The 20,640-nt window shown below is 35.2% G+C and overlaps 1 protein-coding gene across 1 annotated transcript in view; it reads right to left on the bottom strand.

Moving 5' to 3' along the window:
- LOC130218463 (kelch-like protein 15) overlaps positions 1–17,963 on the bottom strand; it is a 35,111-nt gene extending 17,148 nt beyond the window's left edge. The window contains exons 1-4 of the mRNA XM_056450658.1: positions 17,724–17,963; positions 15,890–15,971; positions 8,616–9,327; positions 5,668–6,759 (exon numbers count right to left, since the gene is read on the bottom strand). Coding sequence (XP_056306633.1) covers positions 5,668–6,759; positions 8,616–9,327; positions 15,890–15,971; positions 17,724–17,784 — 1,947 coding nt within the window. The 5' untranslated portion in view covers positions 17,785–17,963. The remainder of the gene's footprint in view (positions 1–5,667; positions 6,760–8,615; positions 9,328–15,889; positions 15,972–17,723) is intronic.
- Positions 17,964–20,640: the final 2,677 nt, after the last annotated feature.

Genomic DNA, 20,640 nt, shown 5'->3' with positions numbered 1-20,640 from the left:
CATATAATTATTAATCACCTGTTTCTAAATGGTCTGTCTCTAAAAGTGAGGGGGACATATCACCCCCCCCCCCTGGTTGTAGCTATTCCTAAAATCGTGGTAATGTATTTTTGTGTTTACATTGCTATTTGTATTTTAAAGTAACATGTATTTAAGTTACAGCTATGCTTTATTTTCCCTGATATAATATGAAACATAATATGTGCCTTTCTACAGAAACGCCAGAAATTGTTCTGTCTCTAGCCTTGAGAGAATTATTACTCTTGAAAAACTCTTTAGATTTACATTTTTAAATTGATATGTAAAAATGAAACAACATATTATTTGAACAACCTTTCATGGCAATAATTGTTTGTTAATTAAAAACAAGTTCCACTTATTCTGGTGACATAAGTTGATTTTCTTTATGTTTTCTGAAGATCTATAAGAAATGCCCATTGTGATTGCAATCACCAAAGTCACATTTCATCATATCCCATGATATCTTAAGCTTTTAGTTGGAGTCACGAGTGTGACCTATTTTATTGTTAGGGTGAAAAAAGCTCAAATTTAAAAGGATTAATTTTGTTAATTTAGTATGTCATTTTGTCAATATGGTCACCTGTATCGCTGGTGTTGCACTGTAAAAAAAGAGATATGAACTCAGTGTGCTTTTCTTCTGGTTTTTCACCACTGCGGATCATTTTGTTTCCCACTAATGATTCATTGTGTCGCTGTGTTAGTCTGTTTCCCCGTCACATGAATTAAGATAATACGTTTACATCCATTGAATTCTGCTACAGCAACGGTTTAGGATTTAAATGATTGCATCATTAGTTATTTATAAATATTTTCAATTATTTTCATTATTCTTATAGCAAATTGTTGTTTAAATGAGCTAACATCATTAAATAACACTTTCAACAAACTTGTTTAGAACAAACAAAACACAAATTCCCTATTTGTTGAATTACGATTATTTCTCTGCGGTGCTAAAAAAAAATCTAGAATTAATATATTACAAAAATCTTTGATATTGCAAAAAACACCAGTAACAAAAATGGTACATCTGAACTTTAAATAAATGTGCAAATAAATATTTATGCAAATAAATAAAACGAAACAGTCATTTATGTTTTCGTAAAGTCAAAAGGTAACTGATTAGCTGGTTACCAAACAAAAGAGGATATTTCTGTAGAATGACCCGTATCAAATAACACTTTTTAACATGTGAGAGATAACAATTGTAACTACAGACCTTTATTTGTTGTTGACGTTATATTTTGTCAGAGAAATAGATCAATATATAATGTTGGTTGCATATGTTAGCCAGTATAGTTGAAATCTGAATTATTAGCCCCCCTGTGTATATTTCCCCCAATTTCTGATTAACAGTTTTAATAACAAACTTCTACTGAAAATTTGAAAGTTTAATAACTGATTTCTTTGGTCTTTCGACAAAAGAAAGGGGGCTTTAAGGGGGCTGATAATATTGCACTTCAAATACTGTTATTTAAAAAATTAAAACTGACTTTTTCCAGAAAAAAAAAAAAAAAAAAACGTTATAGGAATTACTGTGAAACATTCCTTCTTCTGTAAACTTAATGTGGGAATTTTTTATTTTTTATAAAGAACAACAAATTAATAGGAGGGCTAATAATTTTGACTTCAACTGTATATGTAATTGACAAAATAGGCAGTATATATATATTTTTAACTAAATAGTTCTGTTCCAGAAGTCTGCTATATTAGAAAATATAAGGGGTCACTAGCTTTTTTTCTGAACTCTACAGTAAAATGTACAATGCTGTGACATAGTAAGAATGAATAAATTATTTAAAATATACTAAATCGTGTGGGAGCAATTTATCTTCATTGTTGGACACTCATCTTTATTTGTGACATTGTAAAAAATGCAGGGTTCCACAAAATTCCTCCATGTTGACCCAACACAATTGATTGCTAACTTAATAATTTTTACAAAAATGTAAGTTGATTGAACATAGAACAATTGTGCCTGAAACAAAAATTAAGAATTGTGTTGTTTTAACTCATTTTAAATAAACAGTTTAAAGGGCACCTATGTTGAACATCAACTTTTGTAAGCTGTTTGGACAGAACTGTGTAGTGTCCACTGTCATATTGGAGTAAAATAAACCCAACAAGTCTCTTTTTTATTTTCTGACGTTAAAATAGGACCCAAATCCCAGTGATTTTAAGGCCCACCGCAATGTGACGTAGGAGTGTGGTTTTCCTCGTCCACCGATTGATTGGCAGGCACCATGTTTCTATAAAAACATGTATACACATGTGCACAGAACATGTTTTGCAAAGAAACTGGGATTAAAATATATGTTATAACTCTTTAATATCTGTTATAAATTTAAAACATCTTTAAAACAGAGCAAGTTTGTAATAAAGACAGTAATAAATTCCCTGTGTAATTCTTAACCCCTATAATCACCACAACCCCCCCAGGCCAACGACGTCAATGTCCAACCTAAACGCAACTAAATATCAACGTCTAATGATGTTACAGCTTGACGTTGTGTGAACTTTACCAATATGTTGTCTATCTGATGTTGGATTTTGGTTGCCATACCTGATGAATAAATGTCAGTACTTGATGTCAACATGACGTTGGTTTAAGATGTTGGCTCAATGTTGGATTTTGGTTACTTTCTGACACAAGCTAAAATCAACCAAATATTAACATAATTTGACGTCATTATTGGACAATAAAATAATATTGTCCTTAGACGTTGGCTAGACATTGAATATTGGTCACCTGACATCACAACCTAAATCTAACCTATTATTAATGTCTTATGACGTTGTGTACCTGCTGGGAAATAACTAAAGGCAATACAGAATGTTACGTTTACACACACATCCACAAATTACATGTAAATGCATTACATGTAAACTACTCTTGAGTACTTTTGAAATGTCGACTTTTTACTCATACTTTGAGTAATAATTAAAACAGATAATATTACTCTACTTACTCTACATTTTTAGGCAAGTAATGGTACTTTTAATTAAGTCTGATTTTTCAGTACTCTTTCCACCACTGAGTATATAGCATTTACTAAAATAGCCACTTCTAAAATTAGATCTGGCATGTTTATTTATGATTCATTTTTCATTTATAAGAGTTAGTTATTAAACTATAATTGAGTCACACCATAGGACAGTTGTGAGATTTGGCTCAAAAATGTTTTTTAAAAACGTAATGACAGCATTTTTTTAACAAGAGGTCCATAGCAGACAAATTTACCGCATTTAAATGATGACAATATTATCATATCCATTTTTCTCATGTGTGACAGTTAAAACGCAATGTTGACAATATTTAGATATAAAATAACACTTAAGATGATTTGTTGTAGTTTACAGCGATCATCAGGAAGAAATGTGTTTTAAGCAATTGTGAATGTGGCCTGATTGTTGGTGCCAGACGGGCTGAACAGAGTGTTTCAGAAACTGCTGATCTACAGGGATTTTCACACACACAACCATCACTCGGGTTTACAGAGAACAGTGTGTGTGGGGTGAGAGAAAATATCCAGTGAGCAGCAGTTCTGTGGTGGAAAATGTTTTGTTGATGCCAGAGGTCAGAGGAGAATACTGATTGCCACTGTAACTCAAATAACCACTCGTTATTGTAACTATGGTCTGTTCCTGTAAATCAAAACCCATGACCTTGGCGCCGCACCAAGCTTTTGCCATTTCAGCGACAAAAACGCACAATTCTTCTGTGTTTACCTTCTGCCAGACGTGGCAACACACAAGTTGAAAAACAGGCTTAAGGTCACAGCACATGTCCAGCTGATGGATCCTCTTACAGGGATAAACCTACAGGATAAGATGCTGATATCTAAAAGAGAGAGGCTCAAACACGCATTAAACCCCAAACACAGAAATACAAGTGCTTGAATTCAGTCAGAAAACTCAGACACAGCTGGACAGTATGAACATTTATTTCTGGAAATGAATTACAAAGTCTTCAAATACCAGCGAGCCACCAGATTCTGGTAAATAAGTTAGCAATATGATTATACTCCTCTCAAGAACAAGATACAGGGCTGTGGATTATCATTATAATAGTTATTGTCTGTTATTCTACTAAAATAAATAACAAGACCGGGTTAAAATCTATTGCTGCGTCTGATTATTACAGCTTGACCCTTACAGACCACAGTTTGGCATCTATATGTACATGAGGTTTGGATGGAAAGATGTCACACAACAGAGAGAAAAGGTCAAAGTTAGTGTTTGAGGAAGTACAAACCAACCAGGAACTCTGAAGAAACACACAGCATCACATGTAAGGGTCCGTAACAGGAACTTACAGTGCCGAACATCTTCAAGATCTGGCTTAAAGGGATAGTTCACCCAAAAATACTACGCAGTTTTTTTTTTTCTTCTTCAGTAGAACATTTTAGAAGATCTGTAGCTGAAACTGTGGTCCTTGATGAGTTGGAAAATGCAGTCAGAAAAATACAGTCAAAACAAAAGTAATACACATGATTCCTGACAATATATTGAGGTCTTAAACATGAAATGATCGGTCTAATTGTGTTTTGAATGTATGTGCGTTTGTTTATAGGACCACTGCTAAAACCTTCTTTAATGTTCTACCAAAATAATCTTGGATCAATTAAACACATGCTTACTTCTTTGGAACACAAAATAATAATCTTTTGTCCATTTAATAACATTAAGTAGGGTCCAAAAAGTATGTTGGAACAACATGATATCGAGTAATTTATGTATAACGGGTGTACTATCCCTTTAACTACTACTGATTTAATACTTAGTGGATGCCTAACCTCTTAGAACTGCATTTAGTGTTAAACAGTAAACACAAGATGCATATGTGCTTTAGCCCTTTGCTGGTGAAACCAAACGTGAGACAGACACACACACGCGCACACACAGAAATTACGTTACATGGATTTGATCAAGGCAAGGCTTTGCCATTTTAATAAATAAGTTAAAAATAAGCATAAGCACAACTAATAAAGGTTGGAGAAGTGGGAACTACGCGTCCCCTAATCTCTGCCGTCCTCTTTTTCTCCCTTTGCAGTCAGCAGTGGAGGACCGGTGTTATTGTAGAGCAGTAATATACGCCCTTATACGAGTGCAATGCTTGTCAACATCATCGATTACAGTCAATATCGTCCACTACAACATCACTAGTATCAGCACAAATGCATTCTTAGATTAGTAAGTATTAAAGAAAAAAGGGACATGGAAGTTTTTTCATGAGTTCCCCTAGTCTCGGTTTCTAAACGCAGCTTGTAGACTACTTGTGGAAAAACATGACTTCCTGTGTATAGAATGAAGGGATATAGAAGTAGAACGTCACAGAGAAGACAATGTGTGGAAACATGGAGAGTATTATGTGCTCTATAGGATGATTACAGTGCAATGAGACAGACGTATGAGCAAAAAGGTCGTCTGTTTGTGTTTTGTTTCTTCCTTTACAAGAACGCCAATGCTCGGACCAAATAACAAACCTTCCTTTCTACAATGAAAGCCTAAAAAGGGTTTTTTTCTTCTTAAATAAGCACTGGCCTAAAGTTTAAAAGCTTCAACAGTATTAGTATTACTCGTCACACCTGTAAACGTTTGTTTTCTAAACTGTCCAGAAGTTGCCGAGACTCAGCTGCAGCGTCTCACGTGTTCCAGAACGTATTCTGGGAAGTGCAAACTACACACTTGCAGTCCGTCCAGTTTGCAAGGCATCCTGGGATACTCATCCTCTTTCCATTTGTTCTCTTCAGGGTCAAATGTGAGGATAGAGTCGCTGTAATGACCATTGTAGCAAAGTCCTCCGAGCACCATGATCTGTTTGTCCAACACCGCCACTCCGTGTCCACTGCGTCCTATAGGCATTGAGGCCAAAATAGTCCACTCGTCAGTCTCTGGGTCGTACACTTCTGTCGAAGGACACCCCTGGGACTCAAAAGAGGCACGGAGTATTACACAAACCCCGCCGAAAACGTACAGCTTCCCATTGTGGGAGATCATCTTGTGGAAGCAACGAGCGTAGTTCATTTTTGACTTGTTCTCCCAGCAGTTGGTGAGGATTGGCGTGCGCCGCGTTCGATGTTCGGACGATCCTTCCCGTCCCGGGTCAAAAACGCAGACTTGTTTTGAGGTGGACGAGGAGGTGATGCCGCCAGTGATGTACAACTTCCCATTGAGCACAGTGCCTTCGTGACCGTACTTGTTTACTGGGTACGGGTCAACAAACTCCCATTTGTCCTCGACAATGTCATATCGCTCTGTGGAATAAAAGGTCTCATCACGAGTACGACCTGCGACAGCATAAATATACTTCCCAATAACGCCGACTGCAAACTCTGATCTGGGAACAGACATGTCGGCCATGCGTAACCAAGAGTTCTGTCTGGGATCGTAGCGGTAGACTTTGGAAGAGGCGTGAAACTCTCCGTCAGGGCCTAGTTCTTCACCACCCAACAAGAAGGCGAAGTTGTTGACGATTGCCAGGCAATCTGGCCGGAGTGGCACCTGAGGGCCTTCAAGTTCCCACCACACTTTGGGCCGGTGAAGGAGGAGGATCTTACTGTTGACCATGCTGTGGCCGATCATTCCACGAAATACAGCAGTCTGAGGTCTGACAGATCGGATGCGGTTGGATTTGGTTTCCGCCAGCGGTTGTTCGTTCACCTGATGGAAGTAGCTGAGTGCCTGGTCTACTTCTAGTCTCAGTTGGCGGGAATAACGGTAGAACTCTGATGTCTTCACCTGGTGTAAAAGGGAAAAAATGCTTAGATATCAATGTCAGAACACACTTACATTAAGTTCAATACACACTAGAACTGCACAATATTGTAAAAATTATGTGATGTATAGGCTGTCTGATCTTTATAGAAGCTGTAAACAGACATGCATGCGCACAGTGACCGCAGTGATGTTCAGCTCTGACTAGGCGCTTTCATTTAGCTTGTAGTCTACTATATAACAGTTAAAATTTTTACAGATAATGTTCCATTACTAAAAATTTCTTATATTTTTTATATTTATAATTTATATATAAAATGAGCGCTAGCTTGTTTTGCTGTGATCATTATGCAATCATATTGCATATTTGGTCTATTCTTCAGTAGCCTATAGAGTCGTTGACAATGTATTTTATAAACGTTTATAAGCACTAAGCTATTAATATATAATACATTCATTATTACATTAAGACATTGAAGTCAGGTAGGACAAAAAAATAAAAATCACATCCATGTAGTGAAATACTGTTGAGTTGTATCAGTGAGTGGTTTCGGCATTTCATGTATGATACAAGTATGTTATGTCTATGACGTTATACAGTTTAGGGACAGTTGTTTCTCTTTTTGCTGGTTTCGTTTTGCGTTTATAGGATATGCGGGTTGGCTATGTTGGATGTCAATCATTCGAAATACAGACAGATGTGCGATGACACAATTGAGATAAGCCCCAATCGTTGAGCTGCACGATGATGGGACACTATATAATTAAAGTGCCATATCAGTTCACGATAGCCGGCAATTTGTGTAAACTTGCTGTGTTTGACATTTATTTGTGTGTGTGTGTGTGTGTGTTTCCCCTTTTGCTTCGATCCATCATTGTTTGATTAACTTTAGTAGGTGTGCTTTGTTTGCCATGTAAATACTGAAACGCTTTTGTTTCAAACTCTTTTGAGAACTGGAGTGTTACCATTGTATTTGTGTATTATTCTAGACATAGGAGAGGGAATAGGTAAGCTCTGTCACGTGACGTACAAGGCGCACACGCAGCATTCATTTAGTTATACACACTAGGTTATGGATTTGTGCCACACTTGTAAGTTTTGCTTTGGAAGGAGAAAGTAGGTAAGATAACAACGTCTCGGACGCTTTAGGTTTACTTTTTGTTTTATTTTGTAGTTCTAGGCGAAGAGTTTAATGGGTTAGTTAGTTGATTTTTGTTTGGCACAGTTGCGTTCCTTTTGTCCTCCTTATGTCTGTTAAACTTGGTTAGTTTTTTTTGTGAAATCTTGTTTCTAACTAACTTTGTGTGAAACTTTATTTTTAATAAACTTTTATTTTTAACCAAGTTTTGACCTGATTCCCCATACTGGTATTGGTATCGGTGCATCCTTACCAAAAACATTGTCAAATGTTAACTGTAAAATGTCAACTGTAATCATACGAAGCTCCACACACACTTTTGTGTGAAAAAAAAACTTTAAAAAAATGTTTTTGTCCCCCTTTTTTTGTCTTCCACAACAGAACGGAGGATCAGGAGCTCCAGGGTTTCGTCTAAAAGAGCTTAATTTGTGTTCTGAAGATGAGAATGAATGATGGTCTTGGGATTGGAACAGCATACAGGGCACAGTTACAGAACTCAATAATTTCATTTTTGGGTGAACTAACTAACCCCTTAATATGTTTACGATTGAACTTATACTATAACAATAGTAAATAATAAGTTTCCTCCTAGCAAAAAAGTCATTTTAAAGTGATTACACTTAAGCCTTTCTTGAAAAAATCTTGAAAATTCCTAACCCTGTGATTTTTTTTAAATATTTTCTTTTCCCTCGAGCAGACTGTTATTTGTCATTCACACATGAACCAAGGGACCATTCTTACCTTCTCAAAGATATTGGCAGGCGTCATTAAACAAAAGCGCAGGTTTTGCACCACTGCATCCGTGTGTCTCCAGCGTCTCCGGTCATGTCTCAACCAGGCCTGCACAGCTTCATACAGCTCAATTTCTGGAAATCGACTCAGCTGGTCACTATCCAGATATGCCATCAACTTCTCCAAACTCAAATAAGACAAGAAGTCCGGCCGCGCCATCAAGGGCACAAAGTTCTCCAACAAGAACGCATCAAGCTGCTCCTGCACGCCTTCCACGCCGACGCTAAAGTCCTCCAGCAAACGCATGACTTCGGCACAGTTCTCCAAGCAGATTTTGGCCAGCAGGAAGGAACAGCAGAACTCCACAGCTTCAGTGAGTTGAACGTACATAGCAGCCTGTAATATCTCCTGCACCGTGAGCATGCTTAACTCTAAAGAGCCATAATACATGAAGCGAAGGACGTGACCAAAGCCGGCTGCCGTCAACCCCTTCATGTGGATCTTATCCTGGTCACGTTCCCGCATATCTGCCGTGAACATGACCCGGAAATAGTCGCTTTGCGTAGCTAGCAGAGCCTTGTGCGCCTGGAAGTGGTGCTCCTCGATGAGCAGAGTGACATCGAGAAGCAGTCGCTCCTCATACAAGGCTCTGAAGCCTGACGACACGCTGCCGTCGTGCACTTGGGAAAGGTAGACCTCCACATCCCCCGCCATTAGGCACCTGCGGAGACACAAACACTCTTAAAAATTAGCTGTCAGGATGAGTCAATGTGACAAATTCATCTGGTGAACTCTGCAAGGTTGGAAAGACCATAATTGTGATAGAAAGACATTTAAAATCCTTGATGGAAATATAAAAATGATTCATGGTCTTAGAGTTCAGTGGCAACCAACATTGATGGATAAAGACATTTAAAGAGACAGTTCACCCAAAAATCTAAATCCTTGTAACAACTACGTTTACATGGACAGCAGTAATCAAATTATTTGCCTTAATCTGATTAAGACAATAATATGATTAAGGAGTTTACACGAGTTGCTTTTTGAATGTTCCTTTCATGATCCCGTTTTACATCTTATACCACATAATTCGATTAATGTCATTGCGTCACCACACTATGTGATTTCAGGCGTTTCATTTTTAATTTTTAGCTTTAACTGCAGTTTGGCACTTTCACTTTCATTTAGGGATATTTCATTTAAGCCCCCGTGACAAACTGAGGTATTGGTTGAGAGTATGAATTAAGGACTAGCACAAGCGTTTTGTTTTAATGGAATTTGAGAGCTCACACCAAATGCGAGAAAAAAACCTCAGCATTTCACAATGCAGGTGTCTGTGGACCTTCACTGACTCGGTAGGTGCAGTGAATAGTGTCAAACAGCCATGCGTGTATAGACTATCCTATCGCAAAATGCGGTGAAACTCCTACACACCGCTAATAGTTTGATTGCTGTGTTTACATGTCTTTACTGCACTTCAATAATGCGACTTAAATCAGCATACTCCACGTCTTCATTCGATTTCTGTTAAGTTCGACCTTAATCTGAATAAATTAATCAAAAATCACTGTTTACATGATAGACTCTTTTGGTATAACATGGTACTGTCTTAATCATATTCAAATCGGATTATTTGTGTCCATGTAAACGAACTCATTAAATCACACCATGACAAGGCTGTAAGGTATATTTTACCCAAAATAATTGTATTTACTCACGATTTACTCCATCGAGTGGTTCCAAACCTTGAGATTCTTTCTTTTTTCAACACAAAATAATTAATTTTAAAGAAGGCTGGAAACCAGTAACTCTTGAGTTCCAGGAAGAACAAATGCTATGGAAGTCAATGGTTACAAGTTTCCAGCCTTCTTGAAAAATAAATGATTTTGTGTTCAACAGAAGTAATAAAGGGTGAGTAAATGTTGACAGAATTGTCATTTTTGGGTGAACTATTCCTTTTTTTTTTTTAATATTAGAGGAAACTTGTAGGAGACAAGTTGTATTTAAAGAAAATGGTCTCGTCATACTAAGTATTTTAATAATAAGTATTTTAGTATTTTATGTTCACAGAAACAAACAGCATCTAACCAACAGCTTAGAAATACTTTATAATAACACAAGAAAATTGTAAAAAATAAAATAAAATAAAAATATAAACTAGTACTCGAGCATTATTCTTCAACCTGCTGATTATGTCCCACAATAGAAAATATTATTATTTGACTATTTTCTTCTGTTCATCCATGTAGAGCAGTTTTGACAAAATCTAGATTGTAGAAAGCGCTATAGAAATAAAGATGACTAGATGTGCACTTAATGAACAAAAAACTGAATATAGATACAAGAAATCATGCATTTTCAACATTTTAAATACATAACACTAGATAGAGTGCTAAACTTTTATAACAGCAAGATTTAGATGTTCATATGTTTTTTAGAGAAGTCTCTTTTGCTCACTATGCCTGTATTTATTTATTACCAAATAAATACAGCAAAAAAAAAGTAGAACTCACAGCTGATTTTTAGCATCATTACTCCAGTCACAGTATCCTTCAGAAATCTTTCTAATACATACTGCTCCAATTTTTTTAATACATTTTATAATTTGTTTATATTTTTTAAATGAAACATTTTTAAATGAAAAGAACAGTAAAATGTGTAATATATTTATATACACATTCATACATATACACACACACACACACACACAGCAGTCAACATTCGAAGTGAATCAAAAATATTTTTCAACATAGTCCTATGTAGGGCTGCATGATATTGGAAAAATCTGGTATTGTGATTATTTTTATGCGATAAAATAAAAACTTAAGTGTTAAAATGTTATTTAACTTTGTCTCGTTTCTATGCCAAATATTTAAACAAATTCTTAGTGAAAAAATTGAAAATATTGTTTTGTTTTCAACTTGAGAAGAAATAATTCAAAATTAAGAGTTTTTTCTTTAAAACAAGTGAAATGGTCTGCTGGTGGGGTAAGTAAAATAATATTTTTTTGCTTTGAAATGAAGATATTTAGTCTAGAAACAAGACAAAAATTATAAGCAACCAAAAAAACTTTTTTTTTTGCATAAAATTTTATATATTTTGAATAATTACAGTAATTGAATTAAATTCTGTTGCTTCTGTTCCTATATGTACATTAGTTCAAAATATTACACATTTCTTTAATGTTTTCTTATTTCCTTGAATATGATTTAGTTTTTTTCTCACGACTCAGAGATATCTAATTTTGAACTGTATTTTTATTAATTAAATGCAAAATTGGTGCGCATAAGACACTTGTTTTATTAAAAAACTTTTTTTAAACTGAAATATAATTTTTTCGGGGTGCACTATCCCTTTAAAACAAAATAGAATTACTCAAATCTTTCATTAAATGCTTATTTAAACTAAACAGCATCTCCTCAAGTTCATTATCAAGCTAATTGTCTCATCTACTTGTAGCTTAGTGAATAAAAGACAGTGAAAAAACATGCCAGACTTTAATAAAGGCTCTGGAAGGACTTTCACACCTCAGCACTTCGGTTTCTGCTGCTGAAAGCCAAACTCAATCTCAATGCTCCCCCACACACTCCCTCTACTGCACACACACACACAGCACACTCACCTCTGATTGGCCACGGGCATGTCACAGGTAGTGTCCGAGCCAATCAGAGGACAGTACCTCTCGTGTCCGTAGGAAATTTAATTCTGAAGATATTCACCTAAATGACAAATTGAACAAGCCCCGATCATTAAATTTACTTGATAATTACCAACAGACTGAAATACTAAAGATGCACCAACAACCGAACGTCAACGCTGTGTGCAAACAGGAAACAATTACTTGAAACATAAATGAGACAGAAGATCTTTGATCACATACACATATATCCTACTTTGCACACTGAAAATAAACCAGAAGAGAAACCTTTTAACAAATAATATGCAAATTTTAATATAGAATTCACGGAAAAAATGCATTTAATGCCCCAATATACTGTAAAATACATCAACACACTGTTAAATACATCAATATACTGTGAAATACATTTCTAGCTAAATCAGGCTTAATGGTGTTAGTTCGACATTTGTTACAGAAGTTTGAAACCACATAACAAAGGAAACTTTCTGGAAATATCTGCTTCAGTTGATAAACTGAACTGTGGAACTATTATTACGTGGAACTATTTTTAGTTCTTTGTTGTATTTTTCAACTTGGAAATCTTCTCCAGGTCATTTCTTTTCAGTATGTCAAGGTCAGACACGCTCAAGTACAAACATAAACACTAATTTGAAAAGCCAAAAACTATTTGAAAGCAACACGGACTTCTATTTGAATGGCAACATGAACGTGACGCAGAGCTGGTACAAACATCCACATCATTATAGCAGATGCTTTCTTAAGGGATTAGATGAGAGAACGTGGGTCTTATCTTGCAAAATTTGCTGTTTCCATCTACCTATTTTTAACTGCATTATTGCATAAAAATTGCTTAAAGGGCACCTATGGTGAAAAATCTACTTTTAAAGCTGTTTGGACAGATATCTGTGTATGTATGGTGTATAGACCGTCATATTGGGGTGATATAAACACACCCAGTCCTTTTTTTTCAATTTAACAACACAAAAACGGTGGACCAATTGGAGCGGTTTTCAGACCGACCGTAACTTGACGTACGAGTGCAGTTCCCCCGCCCACCGAATTGATTGACAGCGGTGTATAACATGTCTCTGTGGTAACGCATATAATCATATCAACAAGACAGGATGTGTGAATAAAAGATCTGTTCAGTTCACTAGGATCATCAATCATCATCAAATGTGATCAAGAGGGAGTTTTACAAGTTTAAAATGTTTTAAAACAGACCATGTGTGGAAACCTAGGTGCCCTTTAAATTGAAATGCCAACCTGCGCATACATTTTGAAGATGTGCATAAACTTTCTATCCGATATGAAACAATTTGCATAAACTTTGATGGAAAAACATTTAACGAATAAATTCCAGCATGCGCATCAAAAAAGTCAAGTCATTTTGTTAACGGATCATGTGATATGCGCGATGAGACAGCATTAATCAAACCAGCAGACCAACCCCATTGTAAGGCTGCATTTACACTGCAGATCTTGATGGTCAAATCTGATTTTGAGACTCTATCCAATTTTTTGAATGACTGGCTTACATCATCTTTTAAAAGTGACTCATATCCGATTGTCTGCATTTACACTGCACAAAGCAAAAGGCACAATAACACGGAAAAAAGAGCAAGCGCTGACTTACAGCTGATAATAAAAGAGCGCCCTTTTCTCCATTCCTGTATTTAGTCTGTTCGCAGGGTTAACATATATATTTTTTGACAAGTTGTTTTACTACAGTTTATGACAGAAATGTTCTCACTTGGCCATTTACTTTAATCTAGGCTTTTTTAAACCAGTAGGCATCTTAATCTAATGTCCATAGCGTGATTTATGCACATGATGTATGCAACAGTTTTATGTTAATTTATATTGTTTACATAGAGGGTGTTGCACTCTCTCTCTCTCTCATGGTTAAAAACTTATGCTACATGACAATATAAAAGCTTTTTTTGTCTTGTTGAAGTCTGTTCTAAAATGAAAGCATCAGAGTTGACATTATTCGCTATGGTTTTTAATGATGCGCGACTCGCATTTACAGGAGATAATCTGATCTACCTGCTTACACTGCAAACACGAGATCACAGATCCGATTCATACAAGATAAACTTCCACATTTGAACAAGCCTGAATCTGATTTGAGTAATTTAGAATCGATGTGATTTTTACCTGCTTACACGTACATGAGAGAAAAAAAAAAAATCGGAATTGGATCACTTAAACCATGCAATGTAAATTCAGCCTAAAATATCTGAAATGTTGTATTGGTCATTCTAAAACGCCTGAGCCAAAGTCTGTCATCAAAGTGGTTTAGTATTATTACCTCTTCCCTGCTGTCTTTAGCAGCTGCGCTTCAAAAGAGTGGTTTGGCACCTCCAAAAGCCACTGCGCATTCATTGCATTTTGTCTTTGTCTTCTGAGGTGTGAGACATTTATTCTATAAAGAAAAAGGTCCACAGACTTATTTGTTTAATTTTGGCTAGAATAAAAGCAGGTTTAAATATTTTGAAACCTATTTTAATAGCTCAATATTATTAGCCCCCTTAAGCAATATATTTTTTTGATTGTCTGCAGAAGAAACTACTGTTATACAATAACTTGCTAATAAAGCCTTTAACTTTAATCTGAATGCTTGTATTTTGAAAAATATCTAGTAAAATATTATGTGCTGTCATCATAGCAAAGATAAAAGAAATCAGTAATTAGAAATAATTTATTAAATGTATGTTTAGAAATGGGTTGAAAAAAATCTTCTTTCCATTAAACAGAAATTGGGGGAAAAGGGTCGCTAATAATTCAGGAGGGCTAATAATTCTGACTTCAACTGTATATATACAGTAATTTTCCTTCCTGTAAATAAGGAAAGGGAAATAAATACAATAGGATAAAAATATGAAACAAACTGTGCTTTAAGCATCTTCACTGTAAGAAAAAAAACTTTAATTATAGCTACAAAAGTCCTTCAGTCAAGAGCAGCGAGTGATTTTCTCCTTTGGTTGTTTAATTATTGATAAAAACAGCAGCAGGAATATTGCTGTCACTTTAAGAGCAGTGCGGTTTCGATTTAACGGATTCTCTTTCACATGTCTTTTGATTCTCAACTCGTTTGTTTATTACACAAATGAGGGTTAATATGGATAATAATTTAGTAATTTTACACATGAAACTGAGCTTTGCAGAGCAACAAATGTGTACAACTGGAAAGGGGGCGGTATATGATGCAATAATTGTTCATCTCGATTAATGTTTTTTCATAATCGTTAGACGCCAAAATCGAAATCAAAACCGAATTTTTGACTATTTGCACAGCCCTACAGTAGATAGTGTGTGTTTCCTTCAATTATTTTAAAGTCAAGTAATACACCTTTCATTCAAAAATATGTGAGCAAATTTACTGTACAAAAACCATCAGTGAAGTATGAGGGCAAAAAAAAACATAAAATAATCATTCATTAATCGTAATCAACGATTAAGATTTAGATTTCAGGCCAAATCGCCCAGCCCTAACTTTTTTAAGCCCTAAATGAACTACCCTTGAGTATATCAGGGCATCTGATACTGTAGAACACTGTTTGAGTAGCACCGTATGTTCCTCATCCTTCCCAGGTTATGCAGTTAAGAAAATAGTAGTGTGATGAATTTGTGGCATTACCTTTTCGAGGCCTCCTGGCCAATCGTAGGCTTTACTGCGCTGAAGGGACGTTCACATTTCCTCTGCTTGTACTTGCCCTGCTCTAAAACAAAGACCACATCCAGATGCTTGTAAGCAGACAGGATAAATAATGATAATTTATATTCTTTGATTATAGCTTTTTTTTTTCTTTTACCAATTTTTTTATCTTTTAAAACCCTTTAAAAGATTCTGCTAAAATGTTTCAAAGAAATGTAACAGAGACCTATGCAGGTAAAGCTCACTCCTCTGACCTCAAAAGATTCTCTAGTGACAGACGCTACAGGCCATGGTGGCCTTTAGCTTCCTTGTTAGAGCAACCGACTCCCATACAAAGAATCGCCGGTTCAATCCCAGCTCAGCATTGGTTGGGTGCAGTAGGACTGGTGGGTTACATGTGGGGGCTCGTCCGGGATGGGAGTGAAAATTATTATTCAAAGATCATGTGGCACTAAGGACTGGAATAATGGGTACTGTACACAAAAATTCAGCTTTGCCATTAAAATAATAAATCACATTTATATGTAGTACAGAAATTAATATTAACTGATTTACGTTTATATTAATATTACAATAATAAAGGTTATTTTCTCACACTATAATAATATATCATAATTTTATAGTTTTTTTTTTTTTACATGACACTTCTTTTTAAATAAATAATTAAAAATTTTACAGCTCCCTATATTTTAGATGGAACTTTATAAAAAACTCTAATGTCACTCATACAGTTGAAGTCAGAATTACTAGGCCCACTTTGATTTATTTTTATTTTTTATTTTTTCAATTTTTCACAGTATGTTTGATAATATTTTTTCTTCTGGAGCAAGTATTATTTGTTTTATTTTAGCTAGAATAAAAGCAGTTTTAAATTTTTTAAACCACTTGAAGTTTTAAATTATTAGCCCCTTTAAGCTATTTTTATTTTTGATAGTCTACAGAACAAACGATCAGTATACAATAACTTGCCTAATTACCCTAACCTGCCTAATTAACCTAGTTAGGCCTTTAAATGTCATTTTAAGCTGTATAGAAGCGTGTTGAAAAATATCTAGTCAATTATTTACTGTCATCATTGCAAAGATCAAATATATCAGTTATTAGAAATGAGTTATTAAAACTGTTCAGAAAATAGTTGAAAGAATCTTCTCTCCGCTAAAGAGAAATGGGGGGGGGGGGGGGGGGATGGGCTAACTGCTCCAGTAACTACCCAGATGTCTCTTAATTTTATATACATTATTGTTTTACAATAAATTACAATGTGATAAACATCTCGGTAATAAAAACTAATAAGACGTTTAGAGAAAAGTTTGAACACTACTAAAGACAAATACTACTCTTCAACCATATATTACACCTTATATGAATGAAAACCTTTGAATTTTAATGACCTCATGCTCAAAATCTCAGCACCATCAGACACAAAAACAACACTGATTGACCGATTCACAGAGAAGCTTGTATTATTAGCATCTACTGTATATGACATGTTCAGAATTCAATAACTGAACAAAAAAAGACTGTCAATCTTGTGTCACCTACTAATCTGTCCGCCTAGACTGCATTCGTGGTCACTAAATCTCAAGAACGCTTCTCTTACAAATAGTGACCAAACATGCTGTCTACCTAGGGAGCTCACTAGATAGGTCAACATCACAGACACAGTCAATAATCACCGCTGACACGTCCTAGCAAATGTCAACCCTCTACAAACAAAACCATTCCGGTGTTTTCGGTAACGTCCGGTTTAAAGGAGTGTGTTTTGAAGCATGACAATGTTGCTGTGTGAAATGAGACGGTTTTTAGCAGGCTTTACCTCGGCGATGCGACTCCACGCAACCCCGCTTCGACCAGGGAGCCCGAGGTCCTTCGGACATGGAGTGCTGATGTCAGACAAAGAGCAGAAAAATTAAAGATCAAATCTCATTATCGACGGAGGTGTGCTGCCCATTGGCGACTTTAGGTGACAATAAACCAATGTTATTTGTACGGAATCGCTAAATGTTGTTTGTCTATAGGCTCCACAGCGATCGTAGACGCCATATTATTGTCTGCACTGACGTCATTTCCCGAACATTTGTCGGTCGGACGGAAATGTTGTTGGAGTTTCTGTGTCCACTGCATAGACTAGCTATGGAGTCTAAATGGATATGTCCGTCACAGAGCTGGAAATCGTTATGAGCATATAATTTATGACTATATTATGATTTGAGATAATGCATTAAGTGATAGGAGGATTTGAGTGGGGGATCTCCTGTTTTATCATATTATATTATATTATATCATATTATATCATATTATATTATATTATATTATATTATATTATATTATATTATATTATATTATATTATATTATACTATATTATATTATATTATATTATCCTGTATTGTATTATATTATATTCTATTATATTATATCATTCATTTTCTTTTTCGACTTAGTCCCTTTATTAATCTGGGGTCGCCACAGTGGAATGAACCGCCAACTTATCCAGCATATGTTTTTTATGCAGCGGATGCCCTTTCAGCTGCAACCCATCACTGGGAAACACCCATACACTCCCATTCACACACATACACACTAGCTTACCCAATTCACCTATCACATGTCTCTGAACCTGTGGGGGAGCACCCAGAGGAAACCCACATGAACAATTGTGTTACCCACTGCACCACCATGACGCCCATATTATATTATATTATATTATATTATATTATATTATATTATATTATATTATATTATATTATATTATTTATTCATTTTCTTTTTGACTTTGTCCCTTTATTAATCTGGGGTCGCCACAGCGGAATGAACCGCCAACTTATCCAGCACATGTTTTACGCAGCGGATGCCCTTCCAGCTGTAACCCATCTCTGGGAAACATTCATACACACTCATTCACACTCATACACTACGGACAATTTAGCCTACCCAATTCACCTGTACCGCATGTCTTTGTACTGTGGGGGAAACCGGAGCACCAGGAGGAAACCCACGCACACGTGGGGAAAACATGCAAACTCCACACAGAAACGCCAACTGACCCAGCCGACACCACTGAACACTACCTACTGCGGCACCGCGTTGCCTATATTATATTATATTATATTATATTATATTATATTATATTATATTATATTATATTATATTATATTATATTATATTATATTATATTACGTACTTTTAGTCATAATGGAGAAGTATTGCAATAAAAACAAACAACTACAATATAACAAGCAGAAAACAGCTATGTACAAACCTTACAATGATTTATTTATTTTTGTTACAATAAGGTATTATGAATGAAGTTTAAAGTAATATAACACAAGTATCATATGAGAGTTGTGCTTGGTAGTCTAATAATTGGTATTCTGTTACTGATTATAAATTATTTAAAATGAAGACCCAGCTAATTTGCTGTCATTATGTGATAAAACATTATTGTATTATCAGCATTTTTAAGATATTTTGACCCCAAAAAATTACTTTCCTAGAAGAACATTGGAAACCGGTAGCCATTGTGTGGAAAAACACTATAAAGTCAAAGGCTACCATTTTCCAAAATTATTATATTTTTACTTGTTTTATTTTCAAGATTCTATATTTTTTATTTGTTTACTTTTACAGATATTTTATATATTCTAGTTTGTATGTAATAAAATACATCCCGGCACACTAGAAGATTACCATGGTTCTTCACAATGCAGTGCTAGCTTTAAACTAGTTTTCCTCTCACATTATTGGTACTTTATTGATCCCTGAAGGGAAGTTATTCAGCAGGTTGAAAAACAAATAGGTCAACACTGTATGGTACATATAGGACAGTGTTATACACAATATACAGTAAATGTATATTAGAGAGAAAATTAGAGGGCTGTTTTGGGTACATTTACATATGTGAATGTTGATTAACTGTACCGTTTTTTGTCAAATGAAAATAAATAAATAAAAAACAAACGTCCTCTGTACAAGACACATGGTGCACTCTCCACATTCATGGTTCTGAAATGTTTCAGTATGGCAGCAATTAGACTATATTTATTCACACTGATTTCATACATTTCCTCTTAATCAAAACTGATATGGAAAGGTATTTTGGGTGAGGCGTCGCCAGTTCTTTGGCAATCAGTTTACTTTTAAAATGTATGAATACACAAAACCTCTCCCTTCCCAGTCCTCATTTCTTTACATATTATCCTTTTTTTAACATTGTTAAAAACTAATTTCCAGATTTTTCAAATTTTCCACCAGAATATTACCTGGAACAAATTCTCAAAGTTTCCTAGGTATACTGTTTACTTTATAGGCTGATCTTCTCCATTTTTAATACCTCTTTCTCTATTATACAACAGTGAAAGTCAGACATTTAAAGATTTCGTTCCATGTTCACTGAAAAAAAAAATGATTAATTGGATTCATTGGTAAAAAATTGGGGGGCTGAAATTAAACAAACAAATTAAATGTAGTAATGTTCAACTTAATTTGTTTGTTCAAATGCTGCCCATATAAACTGTTTGCAACAACTTACCTTAAAAAAAAAGAGTAAATCTAATCATTTTTTAAGTGTTCATGCTTCCTCTATCTGTGCACAACATTATCCAATTAAAATGAGGATGTTAATTTGATTTATTGGACAAAATAGGCAAAATTGTGAATGCTCTTGACCCTAAAAAGCTATGTTTTGCCTATTCATGACTTCTTTTTGTTACCAGTCTTCAACTGTTTTTCTTCT

The sequence above is a fragment of the Danio aesculapii genome, chromosome 24 (assembly GCF_903798145.1).
Source record: "Danio aesculapii chromosome 24, fDanAes4.1, whole genome shotgun sequence".
Classification (NCBI taxonomy): Eukaryota; Metazoa; Chordata; class Actinopteri; order Cypriniformes; family Danionidae; genus Danio; species Danio aesculapii.
Note: the sequence above shows the minus strand (reverse complement) of the source record. Positions and strands in the feature narration are given on the sequence as shown.